The 20,263-nt window shown below is 40.6% G+C and overlaps 1 protein-coding gene across 1 annotated transcript in view; it reads left to right on the forward strand.

Moving 5' to 3' along the window:
• Nucleotides 1-20,263, forward strand: part of SYNE2 (spectrin repeat containing, nuclear envelope 2) — a 295,242-nt gene that overhangs the window by 242,526 nt on the left and 32,453 nt on the right. The window contains exons 88-96 of the mRNA XM_012656034.1: nucleotides 410-564; nucleotides 667-811; nucleotides 2,590-2,684; nucleotides 3,891-4,125; nucleotides 6,269-6,463; nucleotides 8,283-8,408; nucleotides 13,839-13,994; nucleotides 16,058-16,216; nucleotides 17,546-17,712. Of these exons, the coding sequence (XP_012511488.1) occupies nucleotides 410-564; nucleotides 667-811; nucleotides 2,590-2,684; nucleotides 3,891-4,125; nucleotides 6,269-6,463; nucleotides 8,283-8,408; nucleotides 13,839-13,994; nucleotides 16,058-16,216; nucleotides 17,546-17,712 (1,433 nt within the window). The remainder of the gene's footprint in view (nucleotides 1-409; nucleotides 565-666; nucleotides 812-2,589; nucleotides 2,685-3,890; nucleotides 4,126-6,268; nucleotides 6,464-8,282; nucleotides 8,409-13,838; nucleotides 13,995-16,057; nucleotides 16,217-17,545; nucleotides 17,713-20,263) is intronic.

Consider the following 20,263-nt stretch of genomic DNA (forward strand, 5'->3'; position numbering starts at 1 on the left):
GGGCTATTTTGAGGATCAAATTTTCATTGCTCCATGCTTGACCTGTTGAAGGTCAAGTTGTTGACAGATTAAATGGAACTTGAAGGTCCAGAAGTGGTCCTTTTTTTTTTTTTCCAAGAAGCCCATTTTCTATATTCTTCAAAGACAAAATCTGAGATCACTTTCTATTTCCTGGGTTGTTTAGGTGCTAGCCGTTTGTGCAGGTTGGTATTCTAGAAAAAGCACAGCATTGGGAGAGCCGAGTTCAGGCCCAGCGCTAACTAGCTGTTTGACTATGAGCAAGTCATTTGCCTGTTTAGGCCCCAGTTTTTCATCGTCTTTGAGATAAGGAGGGCTTTTTGTCATCTAGATATCTTATTGGCATCCAAAAATCTGGACTTCAACTTTTTTTTTTTTTTTTTTTTAATAGAATCATGTGCTGGCACTGACAGCCCAATCACCTGATATCGAACATTTGAATGAAGTAAGCCTCAAGCTCCCGCTGACTGACATAGCTGTAAAGACATTACAAAATATGAACCGGCAGTGGATTCGGGCCACAGCCACAGCTCTGGAGCATTTCAGGTCAGAACTTCCCATCTCTGCCATTGTTTCAGTCAAAGTAAAATTAAGCTCAGGAATGTCATTGTTACATGGATGTGTCTTGCTTGTTGTAAACCTTTGTAGTGAGCTTCAGGGAATTGGATTGAATGAAAAGTTTCTTCATTATTGTGAAAAGTGGGTCCAACTTTTGGAGAAGATGGAAGAGATGCTCAAAGTGAATATTGCCGACAGTCTTCCAGCTCTCCTGGAACAGCAGAAAACCTATGAGGTAAACTCGTGGTCTCTGCCGCCCTTGAACCATTCATTCTGGGGCAGGAGTCAGGGAAAGATAGATTTAAATAAAGTAGATTTAAATAGGTACAGGGAGTACCTATCAATCTCTAAATACAGTGTATATCTTTAAGCAAATGCAGTTGTCAATTGATTGTTTGTAAAATTCTCGCACATTTCTTAAGTTTCAACATTTTAGTCCACTACTATCTTTTATTAGTGACAGCACTCCTAGATTTTCTGCAGTATGTGGAAGCTTCTTGTGCAACTTTGCTTCCACAGAATGCAAACAACATTCTACCAAGAGCATGTTAAAGTACTTCAACTCATCTTTGCATTTTCACTGAATAATTCTCTACAGCAGCGGGCCCCAACCTTTTTGGCACCAGGGACTGTTTTCATGGAGGACAATTTTTCCATGGATCAAGGGTGGGAGTAGGTTTTGGGATGATTCAAGCACATTACATTTGTTGTGCAGTCAAACCTCTCTGCTAATGATAATCTGTATTTGCAGCCACTCCCCAGCGCTAGCGTCACCACCTCAGCTCCACCTCAGATCATCAGGCATTAGATTCTCACAAGGAGCGCGCAACCTAGATCCTTGCATGCACAGTTTACAGTAGGGTTCACACTCCTATGAAAATCTAATGTTGCCACTGATCTGACAGGAGGCGGAGCTTATGCAGTAATGGCGAGTGATGGGGAAGGGCTGTAAATACAGATGAAGCTTTGCTTGTTCATCAGCCACTCACCTCCTGCTGTGCAGCCTGGTTCCTAACAGGCCATAGACCAGTACAGGTCCAGCCCAGGGGTTGGGGACCGCAGCTCTACGGTATTGAAGCACCTGGTATAATTGTGTCTGCAGCATTAATAATTTCACAGAGGAGTTTCCCCTATGCTTGTGCTGATGTATGTTTGAAAATACTCCTAATGGTTGTAAGCAGACCTTGCATTTAAAAATGTGCAGGATTAGTTCACTAAAACTTTTTAATGTAACTGATTTAAGTCTACATTGTTACCTTAACATCATCCAAGGAAAATGAAATTGGCCCTGCCAAAAAGCTGAGTGACCTCAAGTTACTGAACTTCTTTTTTTTTTTTTTGAGACAGAGTCTCACTCTGTTGCCTGGGCTAGAGTGCTGTGGCGTCAGCCTAGCTCACAGCAACCTCAAACTCCTGGGCTCCAGCGATCCTTCTGCCTCAGCCTCCCTAGTAGCTGGGACTACAGGCATGCGCCACCATGCCCGGCTAATTTTTTCTACATATTTTTAGTTGTCCAGCTAATTTCTTTCTATTTTTTTTTTTTAGTAGAGACGGGGTCTCGCTCTTGCTCAGGCTGGTCTCGAACTCCTTAGCTCAAATGATCCGCCCGCCTCAGCCTCCCAGAGTGCTAGGATTACAAGTGTGAGCCATGGTGCCTGGCCTACTGAACTACTTTATACCTTAGTTTCCTCCTCTTCAAATGGATATAATAATAGAGTTTAAATCCAAAGGTTGAGAAATAAATGAGACAATGCATGTTGTTCACAGTGCCTAGCAAACAATAAATGCCTAATAAATGGGCATTAGATGTAGTTATTAGACCTGTTTGCTTCTAAGGTTATATTCATAGGTGATATTGATATGATAGTCAACCATTTTTTTCAGTTAGGCTCAAATAATTTAAAAATTAATCATCCCTTATCCTCTACATGCTTAGATACTAATAGGAAATGTAAGTTACAGATTTGTAAAATGAATTCTGCTAGCTGATATTTTCTATTTGGCCTCATGCAGATGTTAGAAGCTGAAGTTTCTGTAAACCAAACAATTGCTGATTCTTATGTCACCCAGTCCTTACAACTCCTGGACACACCAGAAACAGAGATGAGGTAAGCTGCCTGGGCTTATGAAGGTTACAGGCATATGGGGGGCAGGGCAGTCAGGCAGGGCAGTCCTTCCGCCCTCAATCTGGACCACGTTGGCACCCTGCAGCCACATTGGTTGATAGATCACCAGGGGCCAGTCTTCTGACTATATATTAGGACCAGGTCTTGCCGTGTAGCCATACATTGGTGGCACTTTTCCCTAGGGTAGGGAAGTGGGGTCAGAGCCCCTAAGTTTTCGAAAATACCCACTCAAGTGTAGTGAACTAAGTTTTTACCCCAAATGATTCTTCTATAATATGTTTTCCTCTCTACCCTCACCCTTGTGACATTTTGCTGTTTAAAAAATAATTTTCAAAGTCCTGCTGTTCCCAGCAGGTAGCTGTGTCCTAATTGTGAAAGAAGGGACTTCTCTCTATGCTGTGTGCATGGGGTTGGGCTCACTGGGCAGCGCCAATCAGCTGAGCAGAGCCCCCACTGCCTGCTGGTGATAAGGGAGCCCGCTCATGTGGCTGGAACCACATGGCAGATAGCCTGGAGGTGGCCCAGCCGCTTCAATACTTCTCTAAATGTCCTGATACGTATTGTTTGTCCTCCACATCACCACCCAGATACCCCTGAATCTTCTTTCAGCATAACTTCCTAGCTCTGAAGTAACAAGTTCAAGCTAATTTCAGTTTGATCAGTGTGGCAAAGCATGACTTTCCCATAATAAATAAAGGCCTTATTTCTCATGCGAAGGGTAGTATTTATCTGGAAAAGAACTAGCTGAGTAGTTGCAATAAAACATGTTCTTTATTGCTAAAATTATGTCAAGTACATGCTCAAGTAATCAGTAGCATTACAAGGTACCTACCTGTTTGTTTCCTGTTGATCCACTTTCTAGTTTTCCATGCAGCATTTGGCATAGTGTATATTAGACAGCTTCAGTTTGTTTAAGGGAATGGCTGTCATGCATGCTGGCAAAATACCAGGTTATGTGCAGATACCTCCTGCTAAACCCTTTTTGCCAACCTGCATGCTGCCCCCACCCCCACCCCGAAGCTCCCATCATGTTTAAGTTGAATATTACTCAGGTTTTCAGAAGTTAGGGGATTTTTTTTCCATATAAACTGTACATATAAATAGTGAATCTGAGCTTCTGTTACCCATTGATAGTTGTTTTTTCTACATGTTGATGACAGGATTCTCTAACCATCTGGTTTTCCCCAGACCAGAATTTGTTTCAGAATTCTCAAAGCTCACAGACCGGTGGCAGAGCGCTGCCCGGGGCGTTCGGCAGAGGAAGGGCGACATCGATGAGCTGGTGAGGCGGTGGCAGTACTTCACCACTTCCGTGGAGGACTTGCTCCGCTTCCTCGCCGACACCAGCCACCTGCTCTCTGCAGTGAAGGGCCAGGATCGCCATAGCCTCTACCAAACCAGAAGTCTCATCCATGAGCTGAAGGTAGCGCATGCGTAGTAGCAGTCTGAGAACCACAGGGTGGCCATCGTTTGCAAGATGTTCAATCACCTCTGGTTTTACATTTTTTATGATGTTGTGATCCAAGTACAGCCTGGTCCCTAGCTTATAGGGTCAGAAACCCACCATTCATCCACAAATAGTGAGGCTCTCTTGGGCCGTGAGAGGAGGCAGCATGGAGTGGTGATGAGTGAATGGAGGAAGTTCAGGGTGACAGACTCCCACCACCCAAGCTCATAAGGCACTGATTAATGTATAAAATTGACCACCAGTGTAGTAATTTACAGTGACAGTCCTGCTTACCCTTGAAGGGCAAATTCTTCCAGGTAACAAAAATTTCCATCATAAAATTGCTTGATGAGCACAGGATTAGAATAAGAAGCTGGGTGTGTTCCATGGAGCTGTGGAGCTACTCTTCACCTAAAGTGGACAGCTAAACAAAACCTCCCTTCTGAAATCCTGTGCATTCCTCACTCATTTATCCGGTCACCGAATATTAATTGAGTACCTGATCTTCGACAGTCACTATCCTAAGTGCTGGGCGTATTCTGTGGACTAAGAGAAGACCTCATAGGGGCAATCAGACAAATTAGTAAATAGGAAAAATTCATCAGACAAAGGTAGAAATCCCAGCATCTCACTTACCTATGGCTGCATCCCGGCAATCATTATTCTCTTTCGTAGTTCTAGGTGTCACAGGGCTCAGTTAGGTGGTTCTTGCTTAGGTCGGCTGTCTCAGGCAGTTTCAGTCAGATGGTGGCTGGGGCTGGTGTCATCTGCAGAATCACTCACTCTCGTGACTGGCACTTAGGCTGGAAAGATTCCAACAGCCAGGACTGGGACAGCCGGGGCTCTTTGGGGTAACGCTCTGTGGTCTTGATGCTTGGAGGCTTCGGTGGCCCAACTTCTTATGGTGACTCATAACTTCCAGGGCTCATGTCCCAAGAACAGCTATGTCCCTGTTTAGACCCAGCCTCAGAAGTCACATATGTCACTTCCACCATACTCTAATCATCAAGGCCAGCGGATTCAAGAGGAAGGGACAGAGACCTCACCGTTTGATGAGGAGTGGCAAGGTTCTGGAAGAACATGTGGGCCTGGGAACATTGTCATGGCCATTTTATGAAAAGAACAGTCTTCCATACCAGTTAGGAAGCTATTTCAATAGTCTTGGAGAGTTGGTATGGTGGCTAAGATAAGGGTGATCTCAGTGGAGATAAAAAAGGATATTTTTGTAGGTAGAGTTTCTAAGACTCACTACCAGTTTGGATGTAGCAGGTAAAGAAAAAGCTAAACCAAGGATGACTATAGGTTTTGGCTCAAGCATCTTGGTGAATAGTGTGCTGCTGACCACACGAGGGGAGACTGGAGGGACACCAGGTCTCCTATCCAAGTGGCCAAGTCAAGCAGCACAGTATGTTGGAAGGATGGGTGTGGAGTGAGTGTGGTCGTTGCGTTGCTGTTTCTCTTATTTGAGTGCCACTCCTGGGAGTGTATTCTGCTTTTCCCCTTTGGATTTGGATGATCTCCGGTCTTCTGAAAAACATCTTTGTAAATTAGTGCTCTTGTTGTTTGTCAGCTTCCAGTTTGGAAAATGCCTACATTATGTCTCCCTGGAGAAGTTTGAAGATGAAAGAACTCATATTTAGAACAGAAAAAATTTTAATTTTTTCCCCCTAAAATCAAATGCTTTGGGAAGTATGAATCAACTAAAAAATTTTTAGTTCACTTTTGTATTATAAATAACTAGTTTCAATCTGTTTAAAGAAAAGCCTACATGATATTCAGATAGAATTTTTTAAAGCTGTCCCTTCAGTGCATACATCGATGTACATGTTTATGTGCCTACAGTAATTTTAAATATTTCTCCGTGCTTCTAATCCTTACACTAAGAATCTTATCTCACCAATCTTTGGCAGTTATTTTCAGAACACTTCATTTGGTGGTATGCTTGTCTACTTGATGTAAAACATTAGTCACTAATGTGAATGAGTGTGTGCATTCTGACCAGATCTGTCCAATTTATATCTATTTTAACACTTTAGGAAAGCTTTGAAGAAAACATACACAATCACATTTTGATCACATCAGAAACTTAAGCAAATCACTTTTTTTTTTTTTTTTTTAGAATAAAGAAATCCATTTTCAGAGATGGCAGACTACCTATTCACTAACCTTGGAAACTGGGGAAAAGTTACTGCACACAACTAACCTGGAAACTAAAGAGTCAGTTCACGAGAGAATCAGTCAACTTCAAGACAACTGGAAGGACACAAAGCTCCAACTAGCAGAGATGATTAAGCAATTTCAGAGCACTGCAGAGGTAAACTCACCACTTACTTTTCCACTCATGGTATGCAAAGTCGGTATATATGATTTTTGTTTGCTGTGTGAAAATGGGAATGATTTGGGGAAATCACAGTATCATGGGTTTTCCAACTCACGTTCTACTAATCCATGAGTCATGCCAGTTACTTAATGTGAAATGATAATAGAGCAGTGAAAAAGCTCAATGTTAAGTACATAAATATGTATGATTCTGTTAAGATTAAGATATTATATTTCCCTTGGTTTTTTTGAGAACCATGGATCTGGGATAAGATACTTACCTCTATGAAACAGGAAACTTTTCCATGTTCGATAGAAGTTCAATACACAAAGCTAATGTTCCACGTACAGTCTTTCCTTGGGTTTAATATATGAAAATAAACCCAGAGATACTGCATTTTTGTGCTATCATCAGAGAATGCACTTTTCCACATAAGTGAATTTCCCTGATAATTTATGATTATACCTTTAAGAACCAAAATGTTTGATTTTGAGTCATTATTGGGAAAATCATTATGGTTTTGTTATGCTAAAAAAGCAAGTTTTTCTAAAGGGTTCTGAGCTGCGTTAAACCCATAGCCCACCTGGCACTGCTGTGCTGAGTTCTGAGGTGGTTTTTATGGTTTTTCTTTCTTTCCTCTTAATGTTAAGCTGTCTCTCTTTACTTTTTATTTCTCTGAGCTTACCTACTCCTTATAGCTCACTCTCCTCTATAGTCAAGCTTGGCAGAGATATTTTTCTGAATTAAGAGTAAATATATGCTGAGTTAGGGCCTGAGGGTCTCTCCTGTCAATAAAGTGTCCGAATTTTTTTTGGTATATAGACTGTATGAAATTCATTAACTAGCAAACATTTGTTGGGCATCTGCCATGTTTGTAAAGCATAACGGTAAATACATAAACAGTTTGGTGGGAGATACAAGGACTCAAAGTTTTGCTTCTCTCTTTGATTTCTTCTTAGTCGAGTTCCAGATAGTTGATGTTGCTAGACAAGCGGCCTCCCCTTAAGTGAGGTGTTACTGTAGAATTAGTCCAACCCAGACATGTTTAGCTGTCAGCTATGCTGAGGAATAGAATGGTGTTTCATTGTGTGTTTGTCTACTTTTAGTAACCTCAGCAGTAGAAACTTATCCTAAGAATCAAATATAAATATCCTGAACTTGAAAACGCAGGCGCCTATTTGCTCAGTAGTGTAAGGTTTGAGGAAAAGAGATGGTCAATCCTCGACTAGGCTTTTAACCTCACATCTGTGGGCTCGTCATTTTTCTCTGAGCCTTAGTTTTCCTGTTTTAAATGTGATAATACTTGCCCAGGCTGTCTCCTAAAATTATTATAATTACAATGAGTTAATAAAGTTGAAAGTGCTTTGTAGCCAAGCTGTAGCAAGGGGAAGAGGACCAGCAGGGGGCTGACATTGGAAAAGAAGACAAGGAAAGTGGTTGAGTGCTTTTAAAGCATACGCCCACGACTGTTAACAATCAGTCCTTCAGTAGCCTTTTAGAGGTGAACTTTTCCAAAAGTAAAATAGAAATAAGATTGGATAGATGAGGGATAGGGGCAGAGAGGAAGAAATATTTTCAAGGAGAGGCCAACCCAGTGGTTGAAGTGAGCCGCGGTACGGCCACAAAGAGGCATCGAGTCATGTTGCGTCCTGCTGCTCTGCTAGACCACAGGCTACTCAAGACGAGGAGCTGGGTTTCCATGTGATTTGTAAAAACACACTTCCTGGAAAGATTACATGGTTTAAATGAGCTATGTGTACTGTCCATTCTAATGAGAAAAGTACTTACCAGTCTTAATACTGTTTTCAAATAGACCTGGGACCAGTGTGAAAAGAAAATTAAGGAGTTGAAAAGCAAGCTTCAAGTTTTAAAGGCACGAAGTAAAAATCCTCTTCCGGAACTTCATGAGGACCTCCATAATGAAAAAGAGCTGATTAAGGTATGGAAATCTGAACTTGCGGTCAAGATAATCACTTAGCTGTTTTCTGAAGTACTGGTTCACCTATTTCTGTGCTGAAACTGAGTTTTCATGTTCAATTTTCTCTGTCTTCTAACATAACATCCTGGTCTCTGAAGGAATTAGAATTGATAATTTTTGTGATCCTTATTGGAAAATGAGAAGGACTTTTGCAAATACTCACTCCGTAAGCTCTTGGGGGTTTTCTCCTTCGGATCCTTTCTCCCTCTGTTCCTCCTCTGTAATATAAGATGTGGCCTCTGAGATTACCATAAAAGCTGTTCCCTCATCAAATGACCTTGCCTTTAAAAATAAAGTATGACTAAAGAATTTAAGTTTTTTTTTAAAGCCAGTCGGTTGAGTTTTTTGCTTAAGTATAACATTTTTATACAAGCTTCCAAACTATATTCTGCTTAATTGATACCATACTAGCAAAAATTCCTGGATATTTGAGGCCTTTGCAGAAGACAAGGCAAACTTATGGATAGGAATTTGGACCAGTAAAACTCCAGGTCAGTAACTTCCTGCATTTCTTTCCTATCTGCAGGTTTGGTGTTTAAAAAACATTGAGAGCCTACTAGAGTGGTCTTTTAAATTTTTTTCTTCCTTCAGTGACTTAAGGGATCAAATTCAAAAAATTGGGAAGAAATGGATAGTTTCACACTTCAAGCTGTGCTGGAAATTAGTGTCCTTCCCCCCTATATCTTTTTTCTTGTAAAAATTTTAAATGTGCGAAAAGGCATTACAAATTATATTACAAACTGCCATGAAACCATCACCCAGCTGAGTAAATAAAGCATTACAAACACAGTTCAGGTGATCTGCAGTGTACTTCCCCTCCCCCAGATGTCTGCAACCTTGAATTTGGTGTTCATCATTTATGCATTTCTTCATAGTTTTAGTACATGTAAGTATAGCTCTCAAGGAAATTTAGAAGCGTTTTCTGTTTTTAAACTTTATATAAGCAGATATGATATAGCACATGGAATGCAACCTTTCCCCCTCATTATGATTTTTTGTTTTTTGAGGCAGGGACTCACTCTGTTGCCCTGGGGTGGAGTGCAGCAGCATCATCACAGCTCCCTACAACCTCAAACACCCCAGGCTCAAAAGATCTTCCTGCCTCAGCCTCCCGAGTGTAGCTGGGACTACAGGCGTGCCACCACACCCAGTTGATTTTTTTTTTCCTATTTTTTGTAGAGGTGGGGTCTCTGTGTGTTGCTCAGGCTGGTCTTGAACTCCTGGCCTCAAGCAGTTCTCCCACCTTAGCCTCCCAAAGTGCTAGGATTATAGACATAATCGTTATGATTTTGAGTCTTCAGTGTTGATACCTATAGCTCATCCATTCTCACCGCTGTATAGTATGCATTATAGGAATATATTAATAAAACAATTTATATATCCCCTCTCCAGTCACTTGGTATTGTCAGATTTTTTTTAGCTTTTGCTAGTCTGAGAGGTGTGAGATAGTATTTCATCAGAGTTTATTAATCAGTTGAGCATTTTTTCAGGTTTATTGCCCTGTCAGGTTTGCCCTTCTGTGAATTGCCTATTTATATCTTTTGCTGATTTTTCCATTGTGTTATTTATCTTTGTCATACTGATTTGAAGGAGCCATTTATTTAATCTAAATACTACCCTGCTGTTGAGTATATATATTACAAACATCATCTCCCATCTGAGAGTCGTTTTTATCCTTTTTCTTGGTGTTGCTGGAGAACAAAGGATTTTTTCGTTGTTGTTATTTTAATGTAGATGAATTTATCAACATTTTCCTGTATGATTTATACTTTCTGCTTCCTTTGGGAACTCTCCATACTAAAGTCATAAAATACATGCTTACATTTCCTTCTGAAAGTTTTCAAGTTTTGCTTTTTACATTTACATCTTTATTCACTGAAGAATTTATTTTTGCATATGTTTTAAAACAAAAATCCGTTTTTTAATTTTGTTCATATGGATAGCTAATTGTCCAGGTGCCTACTGTCACATATCAAGTTTCCATATATACAGGATTTGTTTCTTGGTTCTCTGTTGCATTGGTCTGTTTATCTCGACTTTAGTATCAAACTGTCTTGATAACTGTGCTTCATTATAAGAAATCTTCATTTCAAGTGTGATAACACCTTATTCTCCCACATTAGTATGGATGTCCTTGGGTCTTTGATCTTCCACAACTTTTACAAGCAGCTTACCAAACCATGAAAAGTCCCAAAGAGTTTTAATGGAATTGCATTGAATTTATAGATTAACTTGGGAGAAAAATTTTGAATACTTCTCATGAATACGGTATATTTTTCCCCATTGGTTATATTTAATGGTTTTCAATAATGTTCTATAATTTCCTTTATTGTTCATATTTTGTTGTGTTTATCTTAGTGTAATATTTTTAAAACTATTGAAAATACTGCCTTTTTCTAATTATATTTTCTAACTGATTATTGTTAGGGCCTAGAAATATAATTGATTTTTATATATTCATCTCATATTCAACCATTTTGCTAATCTCTGGTTAATTCCAATAATTTGTTTATTCTTTAGGGTTAATCATCATCTGTCAATAAGGATGATTTTTTTTTCCTTTTTATCCTTATACTCCTCTTCTTCCTACACTGGTCAGTGCCTCCAGAACAATGTTGAGTATTGACAGCTGGCTCCTTCATGCCGTTCCTGATTTTAAAGAAAATGATTTTAACATTTCACCATTAAGTGTGATATTTGCTGGTCATGTGTTAATTGATGCCTTTATTAGGTTAAGAAAATTCCTATCCGTAATTTTCCAGAGTTTACCATCTCTATATCATTTGGTTTAGATCACGACTTGGGTAACAAATGAGAGAAATTGGAGTCATGCCCTCAGTGACATAGAGAGTTTCCGTCTATAAAGTCTAGAAACCTGTGCAGAATGTGAAATAAGAACCCTTGAACAGTCATAATTTTTCTCAAGTATCACACTTCTCAGTTTCCAGTGGAATCCTTTCGGCTTTCATAGCCTCGGCAACCCATCTATCAGTGGAAAGAATCGGGCAGAGGCAAAGAGCATTGAGCTCATTCTACCCATGACCATATTCCAGAAAGATCCCAAGTAACCTGAAGCCCGTCTACGACAGTGTGTATCATCCCTGACACACCTGCGGGGGAGATATGTAGGCACTGGACCAGTCTGAGCTTTCCTTTCCTCCTCTGTGTTCCCATAACGGCCAAGTTGATGTGTGTGGGATAACTGAGTGCTCTCTAGATGGATAGATAGATGGATTTATATTAATATCTATTTTCTAACTCCACTATTATAAAAATTGCTACAGTGGACATCAATGTTCATAAAACTTGTTGGAAGATTGAGTCCTTGGGACAGTTTTAATGTTTAAATTTTTGAATAAGTAATATAGTCACATGGTTCAACATTCAGAAGGTGCAAAAGTTATATGTGATAAATTTTTCTCTTATGATTTCTTCTCCACAGAAGTAATTTATGTTACAAATTTGTTATGTATTCTTCCAAAGATACACTATGCATATTCAGGCCAACATTTAGGTATACACCTATTCCTTTTTCAGTCCTTTTACCCAATTGGTAGTACAGAGAAATGGGACTGGACAGTCCCACTGGTGATTGAGTCCACAGGTAAAGCCTTCAGTGCTGTCCTGCTGTTGCAGAGAGTCCAGTGCAGGCCTGTGCAATGCACTGCTTTATGGAAGTTTTATATCACATGTTACATAAACAATTGGAAATTTCCAGGTATTGTTGCTGTACAGGCAATTTATCTGGTTAAGTGAAGATAAAGGAAACTTATCTGGCTGACTTGTTCTCTTTTGCAATTGGTTTGGTAGCAAATCTGGGGCATTTTAATTTAAAGATAAGCATGGTTTTTGATATGTTTGTACAAATTGCAATCATCAGTTGTAATAAAATTCCACAGTAGACCTCACTCTATATATTGTTTGACCTCTTGCTTTTTTCACTTAATATTTATGCACATTTTAAGGCTCTTGGTACATACTACCAAATTGCTTTCCTTTTAATCAGGCATTTTTATATCTGAGGACTTACTATGCACCAGGCACAGTGGTAGGCGCTGGGTGCTGCACTGGCGAGCAGGATTGTCACTGTACCTGCCGGCATGACAGTCTACCAGAAAGACAGTTGTTAACCAGATAGCCACACCATATGCACACATACATGTGTATGTCAATAACCATAAGCATGGTGCATGTCAAGAGAGCACAAGAACTGGGCAGTGAGAGCGTAAAACAGGAGTCCCAGCCTTGCCCAGTGACTCAGAGAAGGCTCCTCTGAGGAGTTAGCTTTGTGATTGAGATCGGATCGTTTCAATAGGAATTAACTAAACATTTTGTGGCAGCATCAGGGTAAAGGGGTGGGTAGCATTCTAGGCTAGTAATTTAAAAAAATGCAAATTTAAAGAATAACTAAGAATCATTCCACATATTAAACTTGTACCCTAAATGTATAAAAAAAAACACCAAAAACTATGTAGAGAAATGGAAACAGTCATTCCTTTGAGGACACAATTTGACAATGTTTATTAAGAATCATAAAAATGTCCGTATTCAAATGTTATACACTTTTTGATTGTTGGTATTGTGAGTATCCAAACCGAATTGATTGAAACCTGGCTCTGGGTAACTTAAACACTCCTGCCTCCTGTGCAGGCATCAGAGCCAGCACCTCTGAGCAGGGCCCTGGACGGGCTCAGCTTCTTGGCACCTGACCGGCAAACCCTGTACGAAGCGTGGCGGTTTCCCAGGTCTCTAGTTGCAGGTTATCTAGGGGTATACCTTGGCTTACAAGCTGCCCCCCTGTGCAGTGCAGCTGTCCACGGTGTTCCACTGAAGAATCTGCTCTCACCAACTTCACTGGAATGAGTCGTGAGACTAAAACTAAGCAACAAAATTTCACGTACGTAATGATTTCTCTTCTGAGAAAGCTGAAAGTTGTTGCTGTTCTGTGATTGCCACAGTAGCACCAGTGCATTTCTTAGGCATTTTTTAAAAAAATGGGAAATCACACTTTATACAATCTATCTGTAACATAGTTTCAGAATTAAAAATGTGTGCGTGCGTGAGATTGTTATTAGACTCCAAATATACCATTCTCTAAATAAGGGTAAAAACTTACATGACTTTAAAATAGAAGTAATTATATAGAACTCTGAACTACCTGAGGAAATAAAAATAAAAGTAGGAAAGAGTTTTTGCTTTGAGAAAAAGGTGGTCGAGGCACTGGCCAACCATAACCGCAGGCGCTGGCCTGGGCTGTTTCTCATTCAGAAGTTCCCTCCCCTTGTCCCGGCCGCCCCTCCCCCAGAGTCTAATCAAAGGATTAGCCTACAGGTTTGGAAACAACAGCAGCTTGAGTTGAAGGCTTTTTTTCCCCCTTGTGTTTAAATGCAGGAACTAGAGAAGTCTTTGGCTAACTGGACTCAGAACTTGAAAGAACTTCAGACTATGAAGGCAGACTTAACCCGGCACATTCTTGTGGAGGACGTGATGGTTTTGAAGGAGCAGACAGAGCATTTGCACAGACAATGGGAGGACCTCTGCTTAAGAGTAAGTCAGTTCACTGCAGGGCACGGCTGTTTTGGAATTGACTGAAATGTCTCTGAGGGACAAAGTAGAAAGGAGCTTAATTTCATTGAACCAGAAGCCCTTTTCAGTGGGACCTGTGGCCAGTGCTGTTCCTTTAGAAGGCAGCAACATGGTTTAAGAGATTTGACCCTTTTGTTTCTCCAGCAGTAAATGCTGGAAGTTTGCATGCTTTTAATGACCTTTTTAAAAAGTCACCTGAAGTGGGGACAGAAATTGCAATTCTGATCAGATGTGTGGACTCTGCTTTCTGCTCTCTGGCTTGTGTAGGTGACAAGTACTAATCCGTTTATTAGAACCAGGACTCAGTGAAGAAGGTCTCTTTTCCGCCTTACTAGGGGGTATCTTCTGGGCCTCGCTGCTGGAGTCTTAACTTCGTGCCCTCAGGCATGGGAGAACTCTGCATTCACAGGCAATCTGATGTTTATTTCAAATAGTTTGTTTCTAAAACTCTCTAAAAGAAATGATCAATGGCTACATTTAGTATCTCAGCAGATGACTTCTACTTATTAAGAATGGAATTGTGGTTAGAGTATTATACAATGTATGTCTGTGACAGGATCGGGATGGAATTAAAGGGTTCAAATAGTCTTAAAGATCTTTGTTTAAAGAACGCATAATTCTTAGGAAGAGTCTTTAATCTCATTTTTGTGAATTAACAGATGTATTTAAAAAGTTGAAATTCAGCTACTTTTTCCTTCTTGATTTTAGTATTTGATATTTATAATGTACTCTAATTGTAAATATCCTTTTAGAATTTTTATTCAAAATTCATATAAAAGAAAATATTTAGAATATATGAAAAGTATCCTAAAAGTTAAGGTAGACCTGGAGACTGGAGCCCAGATATTCCTAATTGTTACCGTTGTGAAATCAATCAGAATGGCGCTGTGCAAAATGGCAGGATTTTTTAAAGCTAAGATAAATAAATGCCTCAAGGAATAGAAACACAAAACTTTTTTTTTAGGGATAGTTTTTCAAGCCTTTTTAATACATTTGTCTGGGTAGGATGTCTAAGTATTCAGTATTTTTGCCTCACTCTGAAAAGAGCAGAGTCTTTTTTGTACATAGCCGGAAAATCTCAGGGAGTTCAACTTTGGTTTTCCTGTCTATAAAGTGGAGTATTAAAACTTTACTGAAAGAACCCTTTTAACTCTGAGATTCTAAAGATTTTTAAAACCTGAGAATACTTTTGTACATTTAATAAGACTGATTTGCATTATTTACGTTTATATTTATTTAAGTAATTTTAAACCTTTAAAGAAGAGGATGCTTTGCCGACTGATGTCAGCTTAGGGGTTGCTTTTGCATAATAGAGCATTGGGTACTTTGGGGTCAGCCTGCTTACTGCAGACCAGTTTTCGGTGACATTTCCACGATTTCCATCCAAAAGCCACAGTGCATAATGGGAAGGTAGATTAAATGGGCTATATGCATTGTTTTGGTTTTTGTTTTATTTTACTTTGTTTTGAAGTACAATACTAGAATATTTAAATGACTTTAATTTTCCCGGTCAATTTGTATTACAAATATTTGCTTTACATTGTATCTGCATTATAGTTTTTAAATTAAATAGATAGGACATTAACCTTACGTAAGTATAAGGACTTAATCAGTTGTTAGAAGGGAAAGGATTTGGATCATAAAGTTATAAATTAGCATGTAGTAAGCAGTCAATTAATGCACATTGAAAGAACAAGACCAAAAGGAATTTGGGTGATGCTTAATATACTCATCTAGCCTTTCCTCTTTCTAATTTTTAATATAACCTGATAGTAATAGATATGTATTGGGTAAAACTCAGTCCGTTCAGTCAGGTACACTTCAGAAAGTCATTACTTCTTACGACATTTATCAGAGTACGTGTAAGGAACTTACGTTTTTAAAAGGTGGAAACTTAGAGGTTTAAGTCTATAGAGGTATTGATTACAATGAATGAAATGCGCAGTCCTTTTGATGCGGGGGAGAGGTGGGGGTGCTTTCCTTCCTGAGCTGTGCCCAGCCGCCAAATGCATTTTCACTCACAGGTGGCCATACGCAAACAGGAGATCGAAGACAGACTCAACTCGTGGATCGTATTCAATGAAAAAAATAAAGAGTTGTGTGCATGGCTGGTGCAGATGGAGAACAAAGTTCTACAGACAGTGGATATTAGCATCGAAGAAATGATTGAAAAGTTACAGAAGGTGAGCCGAGGAGTGCCCGGGCGGATGCAGATATGACAGCCAGGGAATTCTCTGCCCTCCTCTCTTCCAGACCCAAAGAGGTAGAACATTACAGGTGTGTTCCCAGGAGCATTTTAGAAATTCAGAGGGACTTTTTCACTATGTTTGATCCTTCTGAGAGAAAAGTTGGAAAGGAGAAGATTCCAGAGGATGGGAAGTATGAGACCATTCTAGGTGGGCATGGTACTGAAGAGGTTGCTTTGTCTCAGGAAGTCTGGCCCGAAAGGGGGTTCACATCTCCTTAAACATTAGTTCATGCCCCTCAGTTAGGGTTAGGGAGGGTTACGGTTTCTCTAGTCGTTGCTAAGGACCTCCCTTTGCCAAAGGGGAGAGGCTGACAGGAATGAGGCTCATAATTTTTTTTTTTTTTTTTGAGACAGAGTCTTACTCTTTTGCCCGGACTAGAGTGCTGTGGCGTCAGCCTAGCTCACAGCAACCTCAAACTCCTGGGCTCAAGCGATCCTTCTGCCTCAGCCTCCCGAGTAGCTGGGACTACAGGCATGTGCCACCATGCCTGGCTAATTTTTTCTATATATTTTTTAGTTGTCCAATTAATTTCTTTCTATTGTTTTTTTTTAGTAGAGAACAGGGTCTTGCTCTTGCTCAGGCTGGTTTCGAACTCCTGAGCTCAAACAATCCGCCCGCCTTGGCCTCCCAGAGTGCTAGGATTACAGGCGTGAGCCACCGCGCCCTGCCGAGGCTCATAATTTTAAAACAGTCACTAATTACAGGGAAAGATAATGAAAACATTCTTGCTGCAGTCACCCAAAACACTACTCAGTCAAACCTCAGAAGGACTTTCACTGATATCAGGCTAATTTAGTTATGCTCGGTTGTCCTCAGCTCCCAATAGGTTAGATTAGAAGAAATCTGTGAGAGGAAACAAAGCGGCTTTATTTTTCTTTCTTATTTTTTAACTAAGAGCCTTATTTCTGATTTTTTTTGTTTGTTTGTTTTAAATTGAGACGAGGTCTTGCTATGTGGCCCAGGCTGGTATCAAACTCATAGGCTCAAGTGGTCCTCTCACCTTGGCCTCCCAAATAGCTGGGACAACACACAGGCCACCAGAAGGGCTTTTGAATTAAGAAAGTAACTACTGCCTTGCATATTTCACATTTACCTGTGGGGTGTTGCTTGACTTTTTAGCTACTCACTGAAGAGTTGCATTAAAAGGTATGAGAATTTTTTTTTTTTTTTTTTTTTTTAATGTCAAAAGGCCGCTCTGTGTGGCTGGAAAAGAAATGAATTTTTGGTAACAATCCAGGCTTTGTATTTTGATGCCTTTGCCAGGACTGCATGGAAGAGATAAACTTGTTTAGTGAAAATAAGTTACAGTTAAAGCAGATGGGTGACCAGTTGATCAAGGCCAGCAACAAAACAAGAGCTTCTGAGATCGACGACAAGCTCAACAAAATCAACGATCGCTGGCAACATCTATTTGATGTCATTGGATCAAGGTAAGAACTGGACTAAAAATAATTCTTGCACTCTAGGTATAGTGGTTACTTCACAGATTTGGTAAACTCAGCCCAGTCTTTTTCTAAGATAATCTGCAGTTTTATAAATTTAGAAATTAAGGCAAAGTTTGGTAAGAATGAGTGGAAATTCTTGTTTCAACATTACAGGAAATTACATTTCAGTATATCCCACCTTAATATTTTTTTCTTTTTAATTATGGGTACGTAATAGTTGTATATCTTTACAGGGTACATGTGATGTTTTGCTACAGGCATACAACATGAATTAATCAAAGCAGGGTGATTGAGGTATCCACCACCTCAGCCATTTACCGTTTCTTTGCGTTAGGAACATTCCAGTTCCACTCGTAGTTATTTTAAAGTTTTGAGGAGGTATTATTTAGAAACTCTGCTTTAGCACTCGCGTGTCCCCCGGTGAGTCACACCTGCCTGTTACTGCCTTGCTGTGTTGGCTGTAGGTAGGTGAGGGCGCAGGCCTCGTTTCTGGAGCTGGGGGTCTGTGACTGCCCCCACGGCACACTCGAGGCAGAGGTCCTCAGGGTGTGTGCTTGGAGTGCCAGGTCTCCGATGGGCATTGTGTCCACTGGTGAATATCGCTTTGATTCGTGGTCAGTGTCTTGTCCACAGGCCAGCTAAGGTGTGGACCTGGGCATGGCCAACTCCTAAATCAAAGGACCCCAAATCAGAACTATGTTCTCCAGTGCAGTCTTATCAGAAAGAGAGCTGATGATTTTATCTCCCTTCGAAAAATGGTAATAATGCCCAAAGCTTTTAAATGCCTTCTGTCTTTAGATTCTCTCTAAAGATAGACCCCAGCTGAAGCGTTTCTCTCTGGCAACCTGACCCACAGAACAGTCCCCCTGCCTTAGGACCACTGATGTGCAGCCTTGCATTTCCACTGCCTGCACAAGTCTTTTACGTTACAGTGTGCTCGGATGTTTTGAGCACATACGTGATTTGGAATATATGGGAGAACTTGTAAGGTGAATGAAGAATTGGCGGTGATGAAAGTAAGATATCTTAATAGTCTAGGAGCATGGCTCACACATGTAATCCTAGCACTCTGGTAGGCCAGAGGATTGCTTGAGGTCAGGAGTTTGAGACCAGCCTGAGCAAGAGCAAGACCCCGTCTCTACTAAAAATAGAAAAAATTAGCCGGGCATGGTACCTGTACCTGTTGTCCCAGCTACTTGGGAGGCTGAGGCAGGAGGATCGCTTGAGCCCAGGAGTTTGAGGTTGCAGTGAGCTAGGCTGACGCCACGGCACTCTAGCCCGGGCAACAGAGCCAGACTCTGTCTCAAAAAAAAAAAAAGATAACTCTTAATAATGTGGCATATTCCTCTACTTTATTGTTTACTGGAAATCATAGGTAAACCTGACTCAGTCAGCAAAGGCACCAGACTAAGTGCTGTGAGAATCGCAGGCAGGAAGTAAGATGAGTCAATTATGTTAATGGAAGCGAACATCCGAGCAGTGGTAAAGCTGAGTGGTTTCAGAGCTCAGATCACATCTTCCTGGGGGTGGGGCTGTGGGTTGGGACAAGCCTCACAGAGGGGCTGCGTTCCCAGATGGCCCTGAATGGGGGTTTTGGGGTTCTCAACAGCTGCTGGCGGCAGAGAGGGAGACATGTGTTGGGAGCAAACAGGTACGGGACTGGAGCAGCAGCAAAGCTGTTCAGGAAGGGACGAGAAGCCCTGCCGGCCCACGTGTAGGAGGTGAAGCTATTAATAGAAAGCTCAGTTAAGACTAAGTCTTAAGAGACTTTAACTCTCAGCTAAAGACTTGGCCTCCTAAATAAAATCTGAGTCATTCGTGGTTTCTTAGCAGAGGAAAAGACACACATTGGGGTGATTTGGCAGCATAGGCTGGGCAGGGTTCAACTTCTCTCCACAGCCAGTCGGAATCCATGGCGGTGACCTAAGTAAGATTTAAGAGCCCAGGTATCAAGCCATTCCTGACTTTACCACTTATTCACTGTGGAAACTTGAGTATGGGATTTAACCTCCTTGAGCCTCAGTTTCTCAGTCTGTAAAATGTGTCTAACAGCACTGCTCACGGCAGAGCTCTGTCCACTGCGAGCATGAATGATACATGCCATGCATTTGGCACAGAACCAGCATGGCACATTGGGGCCAGTGTTTATCAAGTAGTTATTTTCATTCTTTTTCCCTAAGATGACTCTAAGTCCCATGTTTGTTGAGTGGGAGATGATTCCATCAGTTACGTCTAATGACAAGAGGTCTTTCCTCCATGAGGCCAGGGGTTTCACTATCTTATTCCCAGGGCTTGGAATAGTACTTTGGGTATTTGTTGAAATGAATGAATGTTTCAGTGCATAATAATATAATTTCTGTTGGTTAAATTGTGTCTTTGTCATTGTCTTTATATTCTAAGTCATCTCGGGCACTTGGCACTAGACAAGGGTACAATGACATCACACCTATTTATTCATGGATGATTCAGGAGCAAGATCTAGCGATGCTTCCTGAAGACCAGAGTGACGGTCCATTCTTTTCTTTTTTTTTTTTTT

This window comes from Propithecus coquereli, unplaced genomic scaffold (genome assembly GCF_000956105.1).
Source record: "Propithecus coquereli isolate 6110/MARCELLA unplaced genomic scaffold, Pcoq_1.0 Scaffold5, whole genome shotgun sequence".
Lineage (NCBI taxonomy): Eukaryota > Metazoa > Chordata > Mammalia > Primates > Indriidae > Propithecus > Propithecus coquereli.